The sequence below is a fragment of the Zootoca vivipara genome, chromosome 8 (assembly GCF_963506605.1).
Source record: "Zootoca vivipara chromosome 8, rZooViv1.1, whole genome shotgun sequence".
Lineage (NCBI taxonomy): Eukaryota > Metazoa > Chordata > Lepidosauria > Squamata > Lacertidae > Zootoca > Zootoca vivipara.
The window spans coordinates 56,439,215-56,460,408 of NC_083283.1; the positions used below are offsets into that span (position 1 = coordinate 56,439,215).

At 39.8% G+C, this 21,194-nt stretch overlaps 1 protein-coding gene across 5 annotated transcripts in view; it reads left to right on the top strand.

Moving 5' to 3' along the window:
- Positions 1-21,194, top strand: part of ATP9B (ATPase phospholipid transporting 9B (putative)) — a 123,163-nt gene that overhangs the window by 87,047 nt on the left and 14,922 nt on the right. For all 5 annotated transcript variants that reach the window (XM_035126215.2, XM_060277934.1, XM_060277931.1 and 2 more), the window contains 5 exons: positions 6,121-6,233; positions 9,467-9,715; positions 17,517-17,678; positions 17,917-18,009; positions 19,988-20,071. In XM_035126215.2, coding sequence (XP_034982106.2) covers positions 6,121-6,233; positions 9,467-9,715; positions 17,517-17,678; positions 17,917-18,009; positions 19,988-20,071 — 701 coding nt within the window. The remainder of the gene's footprint in view (positions 1-6,120; positions 6,234-9,466; positions 9,716-17,516; positions 17,679-17,916; positions 18,010-19,987; positions 20,072-21,194) is intronic.

Sequence of the window (21,194 nt, forward strand, 5' to 3'; positions counted from 1 at the left end):
CTTTTGCAAGAGCTGTAAATGAGCAATATCTATGCCATACGAAAAGTAGAAATACACAAGAGGCTTGGCATGCAGTTGAATACAGGAAAGATGATAAGTGGATTTTATTGCAACATGTTGGTACACAATCACAGTTAGGTTTAAAGGATTCTACAGTGCCACCAAGCCAACACCAAGGCCACATATATATGCTTCAGATTCTCTAGAACCCTCATAGTCTTAAAAGTATGGGGAAAACCTTCTTATTTAGATAGACACTGATTTGTGCCTTCCTGTGAGGTACCCATACTAGATTAAAAAATAATAATAACAAACACAGATTGTAGGCAGGGAAATGGGGATGAGAGGGGCAATGAAAGGATAATGGCTAAAGCTAGAGAAGCAAGCTCCAGCAGCAGTCGGTGGTATTAGAGCATCTTGAAGATGCAGAGCAGCTTTCTGGATATGTCCCCAAAAGCGGATCACCCCGGGGATATGAGGGTTTACTTATAGCGAAGTGGCTTATCAGTGGGTGGTGACCTGAATTTATAACGGGGTTTTCACTGGTGTCCTGGAATGAGCAAGGTAATATTAAATAAAATACAGAGGTTATGAGCAGTTGTCAAGGTTCACATCAATTAAATTTCCTGCCACAGAGTTGTAGCAGATTCAAACAGACATCTTAACCAATCATATCATGTACTTTTAATTAAGAGTGCAGTATGCTTATTGAAGGAAAGATATCACTTGCAAGGAATAATTAATGGCTGGATTAGTGGCATTTTCTGCATTTGATGTGGCACTGGGTTTGTGTGATTAATTAGATTTGCACGTACGTATCTCATTATGCATATCATTAGTAACTTTGGGGGCATTGTTGTCAGCAACACCTGGAGGGCCACAAGTTCCCCACCTTTGATTTAGATAATTAGTAAAGGTTCTTTATACTTATACCATCTACCATCTTGCTCTCCTAGAAGAACTACCTTGTTCCTATGGACTGGATAAGGAGCTACATCATTGCTGTTGGTGTAGGGCTGTCAAACATTAAGACCCATGGGGCTTTTAAAGAGGCTCTGAGTCTCTGCAATGCTTTATCCAAACTGCTGGGCAATACTCAGATTTGGGGACCTGCCGCTCCTGCTTCTTTGCTTTTTTTAGGGTAAGCAATGACATATTGAAAGAAGTTTTAGATGGTAGGAAAGTGGAAACTGGAATTTTTAGAAGCAAGTTATGAAAGAGTTGTGAAGTGAGTGTGGCTGGTGTTGTCTGTGGGCTATTTTTATAAGTTAGCCACTGATCTGTTACTGGTTCACCATTAAAATTGGCAAGTTTGTCTGTGACCCCTGTGCAGGGTTGAGGTTGAGAGATTTTGGTTCTCCAACCTTTTTGAGTTTGATGCCTGAGTGCTAAATGTTGTTGAAAATATCACAGCAATTAAGCAACTGTTTACACAATATGAAAGGTTATGTTCTCCTGCAACTCCTGGCAAAGTTACTTATAATTACCTAAGCAGTATTTGCTTGTTTCATTGTGGCTTTATTAGAATTTTGGTATTAGGCCAAACTAGCATCTAGTAATATTTAATCAGAGATCTCTGCATCTGCTTTAAGAAAACTTCCCTGGTATTCTGTTGTGAACTACATCTGTTGCCACCCATGGAATGATGCCTGCAGGACTTTATCTTTAGAAATTAATTTCTTATTTGCCTGCTTTCTTCTGTGTTTAATGATACACTCATAGACAAAACTCTTTGCTTCATTAAAGAGCATTTAAAAAATCACTATAACAATCCCACACAAACTTTTTGTTTAAGATACTTTCCTTATGTGTTAAATGAGTGTCTTTTGATCATTTGATGGCTGCTGTGCCCGCTTCGTGTCTTTGAAACCTCTGTTCAAACTAGCAAACCTCACCAATTAAAGGTTCTGTAATTTACCATTTACGATAAACTATATGAGATTAACATTTTAGTGTAACTGCTGTAAACCAAGGTTCTATCCAATGTGTGCAAGAGGAACAGACTTATGCTTGTGCAATGGGGCTTAATCTTCCTTTCTCCCCCACTGCAGCATTACTTGCAGCATTACTAGCACTCTCAAAATCTGCTTCAGGGGATAGGGAAACTCTCCATAGTAGATTCTGGCAATGCACAGGGAGCTGCAGGGAGGAGAGGAGGAAACGAAGCCTTGTGCAAGCAGTAGTTTGCTTGTGCACCATTGGATTCTTTCCCTATTTTCAAAGGTATAAATGAAAATTAAATTGTAATTTTTGTTCTGCTTCATGGTCTCCGTGAAGGCACACATGTGTTATCTTCCTATATAGGTTGGGATTCAGGATCCTGCAAACTAGTACTTGCAGCCTGTCAGCTCTAGTGGGGTAACCCACCCACCATGAGCATAGTTTTAATTATGGTAAGGCAGCATACAAATAAAATGATTATGCTTCAAGCAACAGAATTTTGGCTGACTGCCCTCAGTGGTTTGGTTATCCTACCTACAGTTGCACCCTCCGCCATATACAGTATATGCCTGTACAAAGAAGAAAACTACCGTCTTTCCCCTTTTTTAAGACACCGTCTTATAACTTTTTTTCCTCAAAAAAACACAGGGTGGCTTACTTTCGGTGGGATGTCTTATTTTTTTTATTATCGGTACAGTTTTTACAGCTCAGGGCGCTGGCTCAGGGCGCTGCTCAGTTCTCTTGAGTGCTCGGCGCTGCAGCAGCCACTGGTTCCGGGTGGCGGGGCAGCAGGCATCCTAGGCCGGGCCAGGCAGAGGCCGCTGGCTCAGGCGCTCTGCCTGCCGCTGCAGGGCGCTCCAAGCTCCTTGGCCAGGCCAGGCAAGGAAGAAGCAGTGAGCCCAGCGGTGGCGACAAGCACAGAAGCGGCAGGGCGGCGATGGACGAGAAGGCGGAGCGCGGGGATGCAGCCAGCAAGGCGGGAGCGCGATCAGCTGTTAAGCGGAGCTCTTGGAGCGCTACTTCAGAGCTGATCGCGCTCCTGCAGTGCCAGCTGCATGGAGTGACTCTGTGAGTGGAGGTGCCTGTGGGGGTTGGTTTCCGCGGAGCGGAAGTATGGCTTATTTTGGGGGTATGTCTTATATTTCTCAAATGCTTAAAAACCCTGCCATGGCTTACTTTCTGACTACGTATTAAAAAAGGGGAAACAGGGTATGTTGCTTATACGTAACCAGTTACATCTGTACAGTTACACAGTTCCATCCTCCTTCCCAGCTTCACACATTCCATTTAGTTGCTTCTACATCAATCTAGAGAAAAAACAGAAATGAACAGCACTTGCCATGCTCTTTGAATCATACATATGAGGAGGACATTTCCCCGCTCAAAGGCTTTGAATCACTGTTAGCAATTGCTTTTCGTGCACCGTATCGCAGTCATGAGTCATGACTATGGATTCAATAAATCTACTTTGATTTTAAAGATTAAAAAATGATGTAAAAATTGGCACCTTCTGAACTTTAGCTCATCTCTAATATTAAGCAAACTTGCTAATTATTTACTATGCTTGTTTCGTGGCATGACTGGAGCACTAGTTTTAAATTTGTAAGGTTTTCTATGTCCTGGGTATTGCATACCTCATAAAATACCTCTTTGTTTACCTATATCTATTAAATCAGCTGAGGAAAGTTTGCTTTGTCTATTTCCAGGTTTTACAGTGATGGAATTAACTCCATGAGCGTATCTTCTAGTGTTAAATTCTGCTAGCACATTAGGATGCTTTGTAAACACACTGCATATGCTTATACTCATTAATTTCAGTGGGACTAAGTGCACATAATTGGATGCAGCATCACGACACATAGTGATTGATGCCTCACTGAAGGAAACTGCAGAAATTCCATTGATTACTATGGTTCTGGACTGAACTCTAAATATGTACCTTAATTTATTATAAATACATCCATGTGTGAAATGGAGTAAAGTTACTTCTCCAAAGACATGTTACAAACTGATTTGGTCTGATAATTGTATGATCAAGAGTAAGTCATGAATATTGTACAAACTGAGGGAAGGGCGGAGTTGAATCTCTGCCATGTGCAGTTGGAAAGAAAAATCTAAATCAGACAACCATGAACATACCTCAAGAGCACAAATAGAGGTGTCCCCTTTTGGGTGCAAAAGCTGCATGTTAACTGTCTAAACAATATCCAATCTCAGAACAGTAATTATAGTGTTTCCAAAACTTTAGCATTCTTCTTTCCTATGACGCTGTGTTTAGCTGACACACTGAGAGAGAACATGAGATCAAAGCTAAGACTTAAATTTACAGAAAAGAATATTTTCTGTTTTCCGAAAGGGTATTGAGCTGTATGTTATGTTAGTCACCTTTCCCCATACTTATATTAAAATAATTAAAATAAAGATATTCCATATCTTTCAGAAGCATTATGTTAGAATGCTTAAAAACAGAAGGGGGGAGAGGTTAATTAATAATACATCCTGAGGAATTGTTAAATGACAAAAGTAACTTCAGTTTCGCCATGGTTCAAAGAATGGGATCATTCACCCTGTACTGAGGCTTAAATAACATGGTATGCAAACTTCCTTGACTGAATTAGCACATGAACCTGTCCAGTGATGACTTCTGGCCTCTGCCTCATCATCACACCCTGCATCACCCAACCTTCAATTAAAGCTTTCTTGGAATCAAGCATGTCACCGTTGACAGCGGTGAACATAATGTCACTCGTTGACTGACACCCTGTAGTTTCTTGCAGATCGGAAGTGATCTCTAAAAGCATACTATTTATGTCGATTCTGAAATTCAAGGTTTAGTACCGATTACAGGCTAAATTTGTTGAAATGGGAAGTGATAATTCCCAGTGACCTGTTTAAGACAACATGGTATCTGGATTTTATTTTTGCCACATGCTATTTTCCACACATTTCCCCAATTGGTTGTCAAAATGTTCTTTTTCTGCAGTTCTTGATTAATATTGACAATATTGTAACTGTGAGTGCTGTGCAATATGAGAAACATAAGCATGCTTAAATCTCATTGGAACACAGTGAATGTACAGTATACTGGTGTGCCTTACTGTTCGAATAATTTCAGACACTCACTACTCTGGATAAAAAATAAATTAAAAAATTGTATACTTTTTTCTATAGCACAGATAGTTAGTGAAAATATAGAAATGTGACATCTGTCACAAAGGTCCAGAAAATTGAAACCTCAAGTAATTTAGGATTATAGTATTTTTTTAACAGTTAGATGTTGTGTTAACTAATGAAGACTGTAGCCAATCAGTTAGTGCCAGGATCTTAAATTTTTTGTATATGTGCATATTTTCACATCCAAATTGGCAATGTTTTTCATTTACTGATGTAATTTACTCTTAGATAATTTACGGATACATTTATTTTTTTAAAAAAGCTTAGAGTTCAGTAGCTGCCCATGTTAAGGTTCCTGTAACACATAATGTAACCCCATTTCTAGCTTTTTGATGTGTGTACAACACAAGCACTCTGCCCTTACCAGGCTGAAGGTGAGTCCTGGGTGCAGTTTCCATGTCCTTTTCCATCTACTCACATTCTTTTATTAATAAAGAAGGATGGGCTGGACAGAGATACCGAGACTGTGCCAAGAATCCCTATTCCCGACAACAGCTTGACAAGTGCTTATGCATAAAGGTGTGGAGAGGAAAACTGGACTGTATTATGCCATCTGGGGATAACTTAGTACTGTGAACACTTAAAATAAATGGACCAATGTTTGTTTAAATAATAGTTTAAGTGAATATACAAACACACACACACACACACACACACATTCCCATTATCCAGACTGAGTGCTTTAAAACAAAACACAAAACTATATATTCAGTAGTGTTGTCAGGTCTTACTAGAGAACCAAAGTTAATTTCTAGTCTGCTGTTCAGCTCAACTACCTTGAGAATACTGGAGTTTGACAATTATATTCTAATCCTGAGCCCAGTTTCACAGCAGCCTTCATGTTCTGTTTATTACTCTCAGGTAAGTAGGTATAGGATTGCAGTTTTACTGAGATACATTAAAAAAAATAAGATGGGAGGCTCTTTAGGATGGCAGAAAGTTCCCATAAAAGAAACTGATTATTGAATTAATATTTGAGCTGGATATTTGATGTTTATATTACAGGTACACTTACCCAGAATGAGATGATATTTAAACGCCTCCATCTCGGCACTGTGTCATATGGAACAGATACAATGGATGAAATTCAGAATCATATTATCAATTCCTATTCCCAGGTATTTTGTGCTTGTCACTTTCCTTACTACTACTCAGAGCCAAATACAGGTTTTAGAAAAATGTGTACTATGACAAAATCCCAGTGTTCTTGATGTTCATTGTGTTAATTTTACCAAGTTGGTCAGAGATCCGCTCCACTTAAATGTGGGGAGGAGTTGTGGTGGACCACGTGGCTGCCCACTCCCCTCCGGGGGCGGGAGGTGGAGTCTCGCGTTGCCTGGAGGATCCTGGTCACGTCATCGACCAGCCAGACAATCCCCTGGCTGGGGGAGAGGGGAGGTGGTGGGGAGGTTGATGCAGTGTCAATATATGGTATCTTATTTTGCTGAAAAGTCAGATTTTTCAAAAAGGTTTTTATTTTAAAAAATGTCCCATTCCTTCATTCCAGTTTATATTTCATAAACCTCTGTTTGTTAATTTGTTTGTTAATTTGGGGTACATGTTTGTGGCATTATATTCCCTTTGTAAGAAAAACAAAAATGCTTGCAACCTCATGTAGGTCAAAAAATATCTAACATGCATCCATACCAGCTTAATTGAAACTGAGATTTAGCTGATAGTTGTTAGTGCATGCATGCATTATGCCGCTGTTACAACCACCAGGCAGAAAGGTCTGTTTTATTTACCTGATACATTTTTCAAAGCCTAAACTAACTTCGAAATGAAGGGTAGAGAACAAACTGGAGGATTTTAGCATATTTAAAATCAAAAGCTTTGCAATTAAAAAAACAACACATGATAGTTTCTTTCGCTTGAGAAAGAATTATTTTATTAGGACAATTTCTCTCCCGCCCCCCAGTTATAAATATCCTAATAAACAAATTTACTTCTGCCATATTTTATTAGTATGAAAAATGGAGAAATAGCCATCATTTGGGAAATAATGGTTTAATAGTTGTTGCTTCCAAAAGTATGTATGGCATATTCTTTTATTTAAGCAATGATTATTAAAGCAGCCAGTTATACAGTAGTTCTTGCGTGGCATTGATTTTTCCCCTTGTTTGTGTTCAGTTTTATTATTAAGATGACAATAGTCAAGTAGGTCCACTCTAATGCAACACACAAATCTATTATAACCTGATTATATTTCCCCACTGGAAGCATTTTGTGATAGAGGGCATAATCTTTAATGGAATTTGTGTGAAATTAAATTATACAAGCATCAATAAACATAACATAATTCAGAAGGAGTAAATCAGCTTAATTTATTTGTGGCTATAATGGCATCAGTGTTAGCAGAATGTAAATGCAAAGGTTTAAAGCAATAGCTGAAAAGCAGTGCCAGATGATCAGAAAGTTAAACCCTTTATTAGACTACACTGTAATTTGATGGGCAGAATATTCACGGTTCAGTGGATCAGTACATGGAGTCAAAAAGAAATGCTTGCTTGCCAAACAGGGTTTCAGTGGTGTTACCCTATAGAGAACAAAAAGTTGGTTTGATAATACAAGTGAGGTGAGAGGAATTGTTTAGTAATACTAGCCTAAAATATCTCTTTCCAAGAAGTAGCAACATTAGCATACATTATCTTGCCTTTTTACAGAAACATTTGTGACCGCTACAAGAGCAAATTTCTCCGGTAGCTCAGCACATTACTGTGGCATTGAAAAATATTAAAATCTAGCAGTCAGTAAAATCTGTGTTCGCCATGTATATAACAGTGATCATCTGTGTTCTCAAGGTACAACCCATCTTGGAACTCTGCCCATGTTAACTTTCCTGATGCATACTCTTAAAGTACATATTGAAAACAGCCTGAAGCCACAAGGTTTTATAACGTGTGGATAGCCAACTCCTGAAATACAGTGTGTCCTGGCCACCTTTGACAGCTTGGAAGGTGCAAAGAAACACCTGGCTTTCCCAGTACCCCTCTTGGCAACACACCAGGAAAAGTAACATGAAAAATACCTCTGGTTAAGAACTTAATTCGTTCCGGAGGTCCGTTCTTAACCTGAAACTGTTCTTAACCTGAGGTACCACTTTAGCTAATGGGGCCTCCTGCTGCTGCCGCGTGATTTATGTTCTCATCCTGAAGCAAAGTTCTTAACCCGAGGTACTATTTCTGGGTTAGCGGTGTCTGTAACCTGAAGCATCTGTAACCTGAGGTACCACTGTACATTCCTGCTGAATGGAAGAGTCATGTAATTTTCTATTCTCCACCCCCCCCCCAGCTTTATAAGAAAGCATGTAACTTGAAGCTCTGTTCAATTCACAATATCCCTCAAAAAGGGGGAGCAATATTTTGCAAGTCACTTTGAAGAATTTGTCTGAAATATATTCATTTCCAACTGGAATTATAAGGCCTAGGGAAGCTTAATAAAGAGGACACCATAACAAACACTAGCACTAGGGAGTCTACTACCAGGAAGTCCCTAGTGTAGCCAAAGAGGCACGGGGTTTGCAAGGGCCAACAAATCAGATGGCTGACACTTTCAAAGTGATGGGCTGTGCCTGCTATGGGTTGATTTCAAACAGGCAAAGGAAAATGGGTCACTTGATATCATGGTGACATCAGGTTATGGACAGCCCCATCCGCTTGTCAAAAGTAGCTTGTAAGTGGGTAGGAAAGATAAGGATCCAGCCTATCAGCTGAATCCAGTTCTCTATCCCAGTTCTCTATCCCTGCCATAAGAAGAAGAAGAAGATTTGATATCCTGCTTTATCACTACCCTGAGGAGTCTCAAAGCGGCTAACAATCTCCTTTCCCTTCCTCCCCCACAACAAACACCCTGTGAGGTGAGTGGGGCTGAGTGAAGTGTGACTAGCCCAAGGTCACCCAGCAGCTGCATGTGGAGGAGCGGAGACGCGAACCCGGTTTCCCAGATTCGAGTCTACCGCTCTTAACCACTACACCACACAAACCTGTCAGGTATTCTTGGCAAGAAACTACAGGTTCAACTCATACCTGTAATGCAGGGATGGGGAAGCCTTTCATTCCCTCAGGCTTCATTCTTTTGTGGGCAACTTCCAGGGGCTGTTTTCCAGTGGTTGGTGTGTTCACAGAGCAATGGATGTGAGTTTTGCCTTTGTAGAGTAGACTACTTTTGACAGAAGCAATAAGTTTCCAGACACACACACACACATGGATAGATAAATAAATATATATATATGACCAGCTATCCTCATTCCACAAAGAGGCCTGGAAGGCCAAGCCTGAAGTTTCTCACCCCTGCTGCAATATATATGAGCTATATTTTTATTTGATCTGGTTATTCTGTGTATATTTTAAAGGCGCACTCCCAGTCAAGTGGAAATGGTACAAGCTCAACACCTTCCAGAAAGATGCAGTCTTCTGCACCAAAAGTTCGCAAAACTGTCAGCAGTCGAATACACGAAGCAGTAAAAGCTATTGCGTTGTGTCACAACGTTACACCTGTATATGAATCCCGAGCAGGAGTGACTGGAGAAACAGAATATGCTGAGGTAGATCAGGACTTCAGTGATGAAAACAGAACTTACCAAGCTTCTAGCCCTGACGAGGTAAGGCTTTCATCATAATTTTTATATTTTCAACTAAGTTGTGATATTTATATTTGTCACTTGCTACAGGAAATGTACAGGGTGAGCTCCCGTTGTTCGGCCCCAGCTCCTGCCCACCTAGCAGTTCTAAAGCACGTCAAGTGCAAGTAGATAAATAGGTACTGCTCCAGCAGGAAGATAAATGGCGTTTCCGTGTGCTGCTCTGGTTCGCCAGAAGCGGCTTAGTCATGCTGGTCACATGACCCGGAAGCTGTCTGCAGACAAACGCTGCCTCCCTCAGCCTATAGAACGAGTTGAGTGCGCAACCCCAGAGTCGTCCGCGACTGGACCTAACGGTCAGGGGTACCTTTGCCTTTACCTTTACAGGAAATGTAGTAAATAACAATTGGGTTCTCCTTGCTATACTGTATTTGCAATGCTTAGATTAGAGCATAACAACATTTACAACTGCAGACAACAATTAATGGCACGTAGTGCGGGTACGTAGTTTGATATGTTTAGAATACAAGAGCCATTGCTATAATGCCTCTGAAATACAGTGGTACCTCTACTTACGAATTTAATGCGTTCCGAACTCACATAAGTCGAAAAAAATTGTAAGTCGAATCCCATAGGAATGCATTGGGAGAAAAAAATTGTAAGTCGAAGCAACCCTATCTAAAAATTCGTAAGTAGAAAAAATCCCATCTAAACTGCATCCAAGATGGCGGACGGAGCTCCATTCGTAAGTAGAAACATTCATAAGTAGAGTTATTCGTAAGTAGAAGTACCACTGTGCTGTGATTTTAAAGGAAAATTCATCTGCCAAATAAATGGTAGAAGGTGCGGCAATCTTTACAATATATCTTCAGTTGGTTAAATCCATCTGAGGAAGGTCATGTTTGGATCCAGCCCATGGTTGGAAACAAACTCATTTATTTAGTGAGGGTGAGGGACTAGCCTCTTTATGGAAGGACCCTGGTGAGAGGCCGTTTAGGGCATAGGGACCTGCTTGTGTGCCCTGATGTAAGAAGAAGGGAATAGTGACAACAACACTGAAGACTGAATGAAAGGCAGTCACTGGATTGAGTGAGATAGTGCCAGGTTAGTCATTCACCATTATATTTTGGCTGGTTCACCGCTTAGGTCAGGCACTATCCGGCATTTTTGTTTGCTGTTTTGTATTGTTTTGCTAGCTATCATATTTATTATATTTTTATTGTACATTTCTTTGTATTACTATTATATTTACCACTTTGGGGACCAAAAATCAGCATATACATAAACCACAATATAGGTAAAGGGACCCCTGACCATTAGGTCCAGTCGTAACCAACTCTGGGGTTGCGCGCTCATCTCGCATTATTGGCCGAGGGAGCCGGCGTATAGCTTCCAGGTCATGTGGCCAGCATGACAAAGCCGCTTCTGGCAAACCAGAGCAGCACATGGAAACGCCGTTTACCTTCCCGCTGGAGCGGTTCCTATTTATCTACTTGCATTTTGACGTGCTTTCGAACTGCTAGGTTGGCAGGAGCTGGGACCAAGCAACAGGAGCTCACCCCGTCACAGGGATTCGAACCGCCGACCTTCTGATCAGCAAGCCCTAGGCTCAGTGGTTTAACCACAGCGCCACCTGGGTCCACAATATAACCACAATATAATTGACATATAATGATTTTTCTGAATGAGCATGGTTCTATGTAACTACAGTTAAATGAGCTGGGAACTGGTTATAAAATTCAGTAAAGGTAAAGGGACCCCTGACCATTAGGTCCAGTCGTGACCGACTCTGGGGTTGCGATATCCATCTCGCATTATTGGCTGAGGGAGCTGGCGTACAGCTTCCAGGTCATGTGGCCAGCATGACAAAGCCGCTTCTGGCGAACCAGAGCTGTGCACGGAAACACTGTTTACCTTCCCACTGTATTTATCTATTTATCTACAGTGGTACCTCGGTTTAAGTACACAATTGGTTCAGAAAGTCTGTACTTAACCTGAAGCGTACTTAACCTGAAGCGAACTTTCCCATTGAAAGTAATGGAAAGTGGATTAATCTGTTCCAGACAGGTCCGCGGAGTACTTAAACTGAAAGTACTCAAACTGAAGCGTACTTAAACCGAGGTATGGCTGTACTTGCACTTTGAGGTGCTTTCGAACTGCTAGGTTGGCAGGAGCAGGGACCAAGCAACAGGAGCTCACTCCGTCGTGGGGATTCGAACCGCCGACCTTCTGATCGGCAAGCCCTAGGCTCTGTGGTTTAACCCACGTCCCATAAAATTCAGTAATGATGTTTAAATAATTAGTTCTGAATTCACAAAGAAAAACCATTTGATTTTCCTTTTTTAAAATGGCTTGTTAGCTACATACCGTGTTTCTCATATTATAAGACATGTCTTATATTTATTTTTTCCTCAAAAAAACCCACTATGGCTTATTTTCAAGGGATGTCTTATTTTTTTCCTCCTCCTCCTGCCACGGCTGGCATTGCTGCTGCGCCTATCACTATGTCTTATTTTCGGGGTATGGCTTATATTCCTTCAATGCTTAAAATCCTGCTATGGCTTATTTTATGGGTATGTCTTAAAATATGAGAAACAGGGTATATATTGAATTGTTTATGGTCTTCTGAATTTATTAAATTTGAATTTGGGGGTGCGGGTAACGGGTAGAAAATGCTCTTTAGTGGGTACCTGAAAATGAGGGTGCTCTACTTTGGGTGCCTCCAGGTCTGAGGCCTTCTCATTGGCAGTACCAGCCCCATTGAACTTTCTGCCTAGAAGAGTCTGGTAAATGCTTTCCGAGCCTTTTTTTTTTTTTTTAGAATAGCATTTGCTGGCCTCATGAAGTCTGAGATGGTCTGGTAGCTAGTATTTTCGTGGATTACTCATTTATCACTGAAGTGCTGCCTTTATTTTAATTGTCTCGTTATGTTATGTCATGTCATGTCATGTCATGTCATGTCATGTCATGTTATGTTATGTTATGTTATGTTATGTTATCTTGGTTTTAAATTTGAAAGCCATTATGTAGATACCTTTTGTAGGATACCTGGTATCAATGTCAAGCTTACCGGTTGGTAGTTACCATTTTAGTAAGAGGCAGTTCACATGCCTTGATATGCATGATCACAACATATATCCATTATCGGCCATATCCAATGTCACACTAGTGGACTCCCCTTCTTCATTCCACAGCCACCCCTGTGACCCCATCTGCTCCAGAGGGTGCCCCAATCGTGTAAAACAGATTTTGTGGATATGAGAGAAAGGAGAAGAAGGGAGTCCTGTTGTAAAAGCTGAAGTCCATTTGCAAGAGGGCTGGTGCTGTTGGAAGCCACCCTTTAATTTTGGCGTAGTAAAAAATAGACAAAATGAAGGGAATAATCTTATGGTGATATCTGGCTAGGTAAAATTCAAAATAGACCCATTGGAATTAATGGACTTAAGTTATACATGACCAGCTTTACATCTGTTCATTTTAGTGTATCTGTTCTGAATACAATCTAGTTAGGTACCATCCTCAGTGAATATCAGCTTTACTTTGTGATCATGACAGTTACTTTATGTCTCCTGAAATTCTTGCAAAAAAAATTTTTTTGAGAATTTTTTAAAAAGTGTTAGTCGTAAGCAAAAATAAAGTTGTGAAAATGTTCCGATAACCTAAAAATCTTTGTATCACAAAAAGAAAGCTACAACTGAAAAGACCAGAAGGTCTTTATCATAATTTTTTTAAGAGCTCTATTGATGCTATCCTTGCAAATGACTGGAGCCTAAGGAAAATAATGTAAATGGTTCATTATTTAGCTTATTGAACTTTCTTGCAGTTAGGTTGACAGATGATGCAATGTTTCCCAATCACACAACTACCATTTTAAAAGCATTTTTATTGAATATACTGCTGTGAATATTGCACCCTGGAGCTTTATTTAGGGAAATGGTTCAATTGATGTTTTCTTTTTAACCTCATTTGTTGACCTATCAAAACATATTTGGTTAATAAGCAATAGTATCATTTGACAGACTGGTTTTATGCATTCAGTGTTTTTAAACAATGCAGTGTTTTCTGATAATTTATAGCTGATCGCATTTGTGACAGCATATACTAGTATTCTTTGCAGCATGCACCATATAGTCTTAAAACGGCAGAAAATGTTCGCAGCCGACGATCAAGAAAAATATGTAAATAGTTCAAGCATATATCATTCTTTTGCTAAAACATTAAAACTTTACAGAATATATTGAAAACATTCCACAATAAATGAATGAATAGGAAGAACCCAGTTTCAAGTATGCACAGTATTAATGGGCATTGAAATGTCTGATAACAAATTTTGAAGGAATTAAGTCCAATGGGAAGCTTCATTATAATGCATGTAGCTACTGTAGTTTCAGATAAGTAACTTATTCTGTATTCATAGCATGAGCTCTACTTATGCCAAGCTCATTGTTTCTTATGATAAGTGATCAATATTTCATTTTCTCTGAAAGAATGGAAAGTTTCATTTGTCTACTCCTTGTGCCCTCTACAGCATACCAAGGAAAGGGAACATATTGAGAATTCCACTGATGAAACCTAACTGCTGATGCTCTGTTATCATACATGTATGCCCAGTTAAATCATAGAAAGCTGGTGATAAACTAATGAAATGAACAGTCATAAAAGGATATGAACTTAGTAAATAGAGCAGTAAGTTCAAAGGTCACAAGCCCAAATAATTCAGAGACGTACTATGAACAGGAGCCTTTGAAGACCTTTGCCCCTCTTTGGTCAGTGAAGATGGATTAGTCACAATTTTAATGATGGCTAATTCTAATGAACTAGCTTCTTATTTGCTACACTTTACCTGCACATATACCAAAACATCCAACGTTTGAAATATTAAACTTTATTTCAATATTTTGTGAAGACATGGTGGGGGAAGAGCAATGGAATTAAAGTAAAATAAAAAGTAATACAAAGTTTAATAAAAAATGTTCACAAAAATGATATTGCTGTTGTTACATTTCTAAATTAGAGGTGGGGCAGACTCAAGGCTTGTCACATCTACTATATATATACAGTGGAACCTCGGTTTATAAACACCTCGGTTTACGAATTTTCGGTTTACGAACTCCGTGGACCCATCTGGAACGGATGAATTCACTTTCCATTACTTTCAATGGGAAAGTTCGCTTCAGTTTATGAACGCTTCAGTTTATGAACAGACTTCCGGAACCAATTGTGTTCATAAACCGAGGTACCACTGTATATCAGAAATAGCAGATCTGTGCACAAGCTCAGCATAAGAATTAGTTTCTAGTACAGAACTGAACTCACTTTTAAAATTCACTCCCTGTTTCTCCTCCAAACTTTTTTTTTAATCAGCAACCTAATTTGGGGACAGGGAAGGCTTTTTGTTTTATATATTTGAAAGATTTATATTCTGCCCTTCATTGTACATAATCTCAGGGCTGGTCACCTTAAAATAACAACAATATAAAAACATACAGTACTATATAAAATCCATCTGTAAACCTGTAAACCAGTAAAACCATCTCAAAACCTGCATCGCTTAATCTGCTTCCTATGAGAATGCTAGGTGCCTTAATAGCTCAGCTCCCATCCCCACCAAAAAGCTGGAAGAAGAGATGGGGTTTCAGTCAGTGTGGATAACTGAACAGCATTGGTACCAGTTGTGCTGCAGGGAGCAGAGCATCCCACAGCTGGGGGGTGGCACCACCAAACCAAAGCACCTTGGGCTTCACTCATTTGTGGAATGACATGAAGGGCCTCAGTTGCCAACTCTCTTTTGAGTCAGAGAAAAGGGCACAACACCCTTAAGAGGTGGTCTTTTTCCTTTCTTATGCAAGTTTTCTCCCTGTTCCATTTCCATTTGGAGCAAGGCCAAATGATTTGTGGTAGCACAGGAGACACTGTATTCCAGGTTGCTATGGCTCTCATCCTAATTGCACTCATGGACCCTTCCATGAGCATGAGACTCATTTTGTCAAAAGAAACTTCTTCCCATAAATGAAGAAGATTAGGATCCAAGCCTAGTTTTCTTTGAGTACTGTTGATAGGCTAACATATTTGACTGAACTACCAGATACTGATATTTTGGGATTCTCTAATAAATGCATAAGCCTGGTGATTCTTCTCTATTGGCTCCTTGGCCTTATCTGTTAGCACAGGTATAACTCTCTAAAATGTAGCTGTGCTATAAACTGCCAACTCAACATGCATGTGAAGCCAAGCATAAACTAAATAATAAACAGATGTGAGTCACCAAATATAGAACACTCAAGTCCTCGTTGCAAAGGGACACAAATGAGATGATAGGGTATTAACGGAAAGATGCAATTTACAGGTCAGAATGTAATAGTAACCTTTCACTGTGAAAATTGAAAATTAACCTTTGGGGTATTGGATCATTTGCAGCTAATATAGTGAGCTTGTTAGACGAACTTAAAACAGCTTTTGTTGTGCATCTGAAAATGACATTTTAAAGTGTATTTATTTTGGACTATTTCTCATGTAGTAATCATTTCACCATATTTTAATTTACTGATGCTTACAATAATACACATGCAGCAGCATGTCTTTCAGACTGCCCCCCCTATACTCAAATAAACTTTGCTCATTAATTACTAGGCACTGAGTTCTTTCTTAATTTCTTACTAGTAGCATCTATTTCCTGATGCATGCCTAATGAAGGCAGGTCAGTTTAGCTAGCTCTTCTTTGGGTTCTTTATAGAACAGGGCAGCTCAAATTTTCATACCAAGTGGACCACAAGAGAACGTCAACATAGATTACTGTCCTGTCGGGGAGGGGGGGGGAGGGAGGAGTGAGCCTAAAATTTGATGCTCCCCAGCCCTCACACTGCCTTCCCAAAGCTGGGTAAGCAAGTCTTTGGGGAGAAGGCGTAAGGCTTTGGCAGGGTCCTAGAGTCTTCCTACCTCCGTCCTGAAGGTAACTAGGCTTTGGGAAGGAGATGGGTAGACTGCAGGAACATGGCAGAGCCCTCACACCTCCTTACCAAAACCCAGAGCCTCATTAACCTGGTTTTGGGAAGGCAACGTGAGGTCAAATGTTGTCAAGGGCCGCCAAAAAAGGCCTTGGGGGCTGCATGTGGCCTTTGGGCTGCAACACTCAGTGTTTCAGATTCCTTCAATTTCCAACATAAAAAGGTATACACATCACTGGTACCAAACTGTATGGGAAACAGTTATGAGCTTTTCATTATCTGAAGAAGTGTGCATGCACACGAAAGATCATACCAATGACAAACTTAGTTGGTCTCTAAGGTGCTACTGGAAGGAATTTTTTTATTTTGTTTCGACTATGGCAGACCACCACAGCTACCTACCTGTAACTAGAGCTTATCATTGTTTGTAATGGATTTATGAATACCTGTACAGTCATAACTTGGATCCCGAACACCCTGGAACTTGGACGTTTTGGCTTCTGAACGCTGCAAAGCCAGAAGTGATTGTTCTGGTTTGCGAATGTTCTTTTGGAATCTGAACATCCAATGGGGCTTCCACAGCTTCTGATTGGCTGCAGGAGCTTCCTGCAACCAATGAGAAGCTGTGATTTGGTTTTTGAATGTTTTGGAAGCCAAACAGACTTCTGGAATAGATTCCGTTCGACTTCCAAGGTACGACTGTATATTGTAATCCTTAAGGGATTTTGTTGGCCTGGTATTTCATACCTTGGCTTATATATGGTACAAAAAATTCTTGTTTTTTAAGTTTTTAGATTCTACAGTTAATCATAGACAATTGTGTGCAGTTTTATTTGCACTGGATACAATTGACAATCAAAACTTATTTCTCTTTTTAGGTAGCTCTGGTACAATGGACAGAAAGTGTTGGTCTTACTTTGGTGAGCAGGGATTTAACTTCAATGCAGCTGAAAACCCCCAGTGGACAGATTCTGACATACTATATTCTGCAAATTTTCCCTTTTACATCTGAAAGCAAACGAATGGGAATCATAGTGAGAGTAAGTTTTGTCAGTATTTTTTCTTCATCTGTTTTGCAGATCATATATTTATGAAAGTTTATTGTTTTGAAAATGAGTACAAGTTTTCAAATATAAAAGTTGGCTAACTATATGAATAATATAAATTTGTCCTCAAATACTTTATGTCTTTGGTAATAACTTACCAAAGGCTATGGGTCTTTGCCTGTGGTATGAGTAGACTATGCTGTTTTCCAATATATAGTCTCTTCCCCTGCAGGATGAATCTACAGGTGAAATTACGTTTTACATGAAAGGTGCAGATGTTGCAATGTCCTCCATTGTTCAGTATAATGACTGGCTAGAAGAGGAGGTAAGAAATGTTAAAAACAGTTGTTTCAATATGAGATAAAAAAGTAACTGTTTTACTTTGTCATAAGGAAATGTAGAACTGTGAAATTAAAGAACAGAAACAAAATAGTAATGGCTTCCAGTCCAATAACATCTGTCTGCTTCTAAGATAGAAATAATGAACCAAAGAAATAATGGATTGGGAAATGCAATTAAGTGTATCACTAATAGGTTTTAAAGAGTTGCAGTGGTTTAGAAATTTTGTATAATGCAAAAAGAAGAAGAAAGTTAACTCTCAAATTAAACAACAGATGGGTGTCCTTTTTAAGTATTCAGAATTCATTCCAGAACAAATAAACATATAAAATGAGGTTGAAAGAGCTTCTTTAGATGCACCCAACTTTTTTCTTTTATTTTCTTTTTAACTACCATACATTTTTACTGTATCATTAAGCTATAAATTAATTTATTTTCACAAACTAAATACATTGCACTGTGTTGCTGTACTAGACACCAGCAATTGTCTTAATTTGACCTTACATATAGACAATATGGTAATGTGATGATCACACAATGCATGTTCATAATGGTATTGGCAATATAAATCAATACCTGCTTCAGGCAGTTTGATTTAATCAGGGGCATGAATAAATTAAACTCCCTGAAGAGCTAATAAAGTGTCATAAAAATTACTTTTGGCGATAATGATGCACAATTAATTGTAAAATACTTGCTTAATTTATTTAGCATTATGAGGTCAAATCAATAATCATTTTGCACTAGACAGCATCAAGCATTTTAAAGAATCATTAATGTTGCTGTTTTGTATTATTTTTAATTCTTGTGTTTTAATTTAACAAAGTAAACTTACTACCAATTATATTTATGCTATAGTAATATAATTCACCTATTACACATAGATACATCAGCCTGTAAAACTAATCTAAAAATCATTTTAAATATGTGTAACTTGGGTGGGCAGGAATGAAACTTGTTGAAATAAACCAATGGCTTACAAATCATGTAGAGGACCACATAAATGTTTGGTTGAATATTCACAATCAGGCTTCCTTATTTTCAGCTTTATTTGCTGTTTTTACATAGAACTTCCATGACACTTATTTGTTTTTACTATCAGTTTATGTATTTATTATACTACTATCCCACCTTTTATGGTAAGTCATCACATTTTTCAATAAAAATGTTTAAAACAAACATATAAAACATGTTAAATCTTTTAAAACATCAAAGTAAAAAATATATAAGGGGACAGCAGTAAAATTAATACAAGGCTTGGATAAGTTTAAAAAGGGTATTTGGGTGCAGCTTTAAAGGACATGGGGGGGGGGGGCAAAGAATTGCTGGGAGAGGGAATTCCACCTCTGAAAAGGCCCTCACCCTGGTACATACCAGTTTAGAAACAGGGCCGTCTTAAGCATATCTGGCGCCCTGGCACCGTGGTGCAACGGATCCCTCCAGCACCCCCGTCCCGTCCCGTTTCCCAGCACGGCATAGAGTAATCCTGTTAAAAACTGGTTGCAAACCACATCGGTGGTCTTCTCAACCAATATACTTCTATATTATTTGGATTAAGTTTATTTGCTTGCCCTCCCAGAACTGCCTCCAGCCACTTCTTTCAGGTTTCCACTGCCTCTCTTGAATAGTAGATGGAAGTGAGCATTAGAAATGTGAGAGGCTGGAAGCTTGAAGCGCCACAAAAGCCAGTAGCTCTGGGGTGGAAAAGGCCACCCTCCAGAACCACCTTCTGGACTCACCCTTTCAGAAAGGGCTGGAGCTGGTATAACCCTCCTTGAATAGCTGGGAGAAACTTGCAAAATGATGTTGCATCATTTCCAGCCTTAGAGTTTTTTCTCATTGATCATTCATTTGCAATATCAAAGCCTATTAATATGAGTTGGGTGAATTGGCCCCTATCACTTGTAAAGCCATTTCTGCATGATTCATGACTATGCTTTATTGTTTATTATATGCAATTTTAGTGTGGTAACATGGCAAGAGAAGGACTACGCACTCTGGTTGTTGCCAAAAAATCATTAACCGAAGAACAGTATCAGGATTTTGAGGTAGAAAACCCTTGTATTATACTGATGCTTTTGATTTACTCTGGGTTTAACAACACACTTAATCCAAAATACTTCAGTGTTTCAAAATAATTTAGAATGTTAAACCTCTGGCTAATATAGACTAATGATGAGCGAGATCTACTCTAGCTTGTTTTATCATAGGCTCAGTCTTTGCGGGCTTTTAGGAGAAAACTTTGAGAAAACTTGGACTTTTCTCAAGAAAGCTTGAAAATACACTGAGCCCCATGAAGCTTTCTCCCAGACCTCCATCATCACAGCTCTTGCCCTCTTCTCAAACTTATCTCTGAGTGGAGGAGAAAACCTGGCAGCAAGGAAGGCTGTCAACAGTTGAAGCCTCATCTTTAAGTTTTCAGGCTTGTTGTCTCCTGTGCATTGAGCTATGGAATGTTGTTCCTCTAAGACAGTGGTTTTCAACCAGTGTTCTGTGGCACCCTAGGGTGCCTTGAATGATGGTCTGGGGTGCCACGAGAACACTGGCCTCTGTCCCTCTTTCCTTCCCTGCCTCCTTTAATGCCGTCTCTCGTCTCTGCCTCCCAGAGGCTTGCACAACTGTTGCAGCGGCCCTGGCTACAAGCTCCCTAGGCGAATGGTGCCTCTGGGGCTGCCCAGGGGTGCTTTCCAGGGCCCTGTGGGGCAGTGTGTGGTGGCGCCTCTCTTTGGAGCAAGGGGGGGGAGCCTAGAAACCAGGAGTGGCAGCTGCGGCTTCCCAGAGAACTCCCAAGGAAGGAGGAGAGGAGGCTGAGGGAACCCTACATAAGGGAGGGTGTTTGAAAAAGGGTGAGTGGCTGCTAGCTCTGCAAGCAAGGGGGTGACATAACTGGGCTCCTAAGCTCCACAGGGGTGCCACAAAAAGAATGTAGTTGGTCAAGGGAGCCGTGGACTCAAAAAGGTTGAAAATTTCTGCCTTAAGATATTAATTGAGCATAAGAATATCAGTGGCGCTAAATGTGATGCCTATGTTCTGCCTCCACTGTCTTGAAGCAGTATGCTTCTGTATATCAGTTGTTGTGAATCAAAGTGCGGGGGGGGGATGTTGTTGTACTGAGGTTTGCCAATGTGAGAACAAAGTGCTGGACTAACCCAGCGGGACTGCTCTTACATC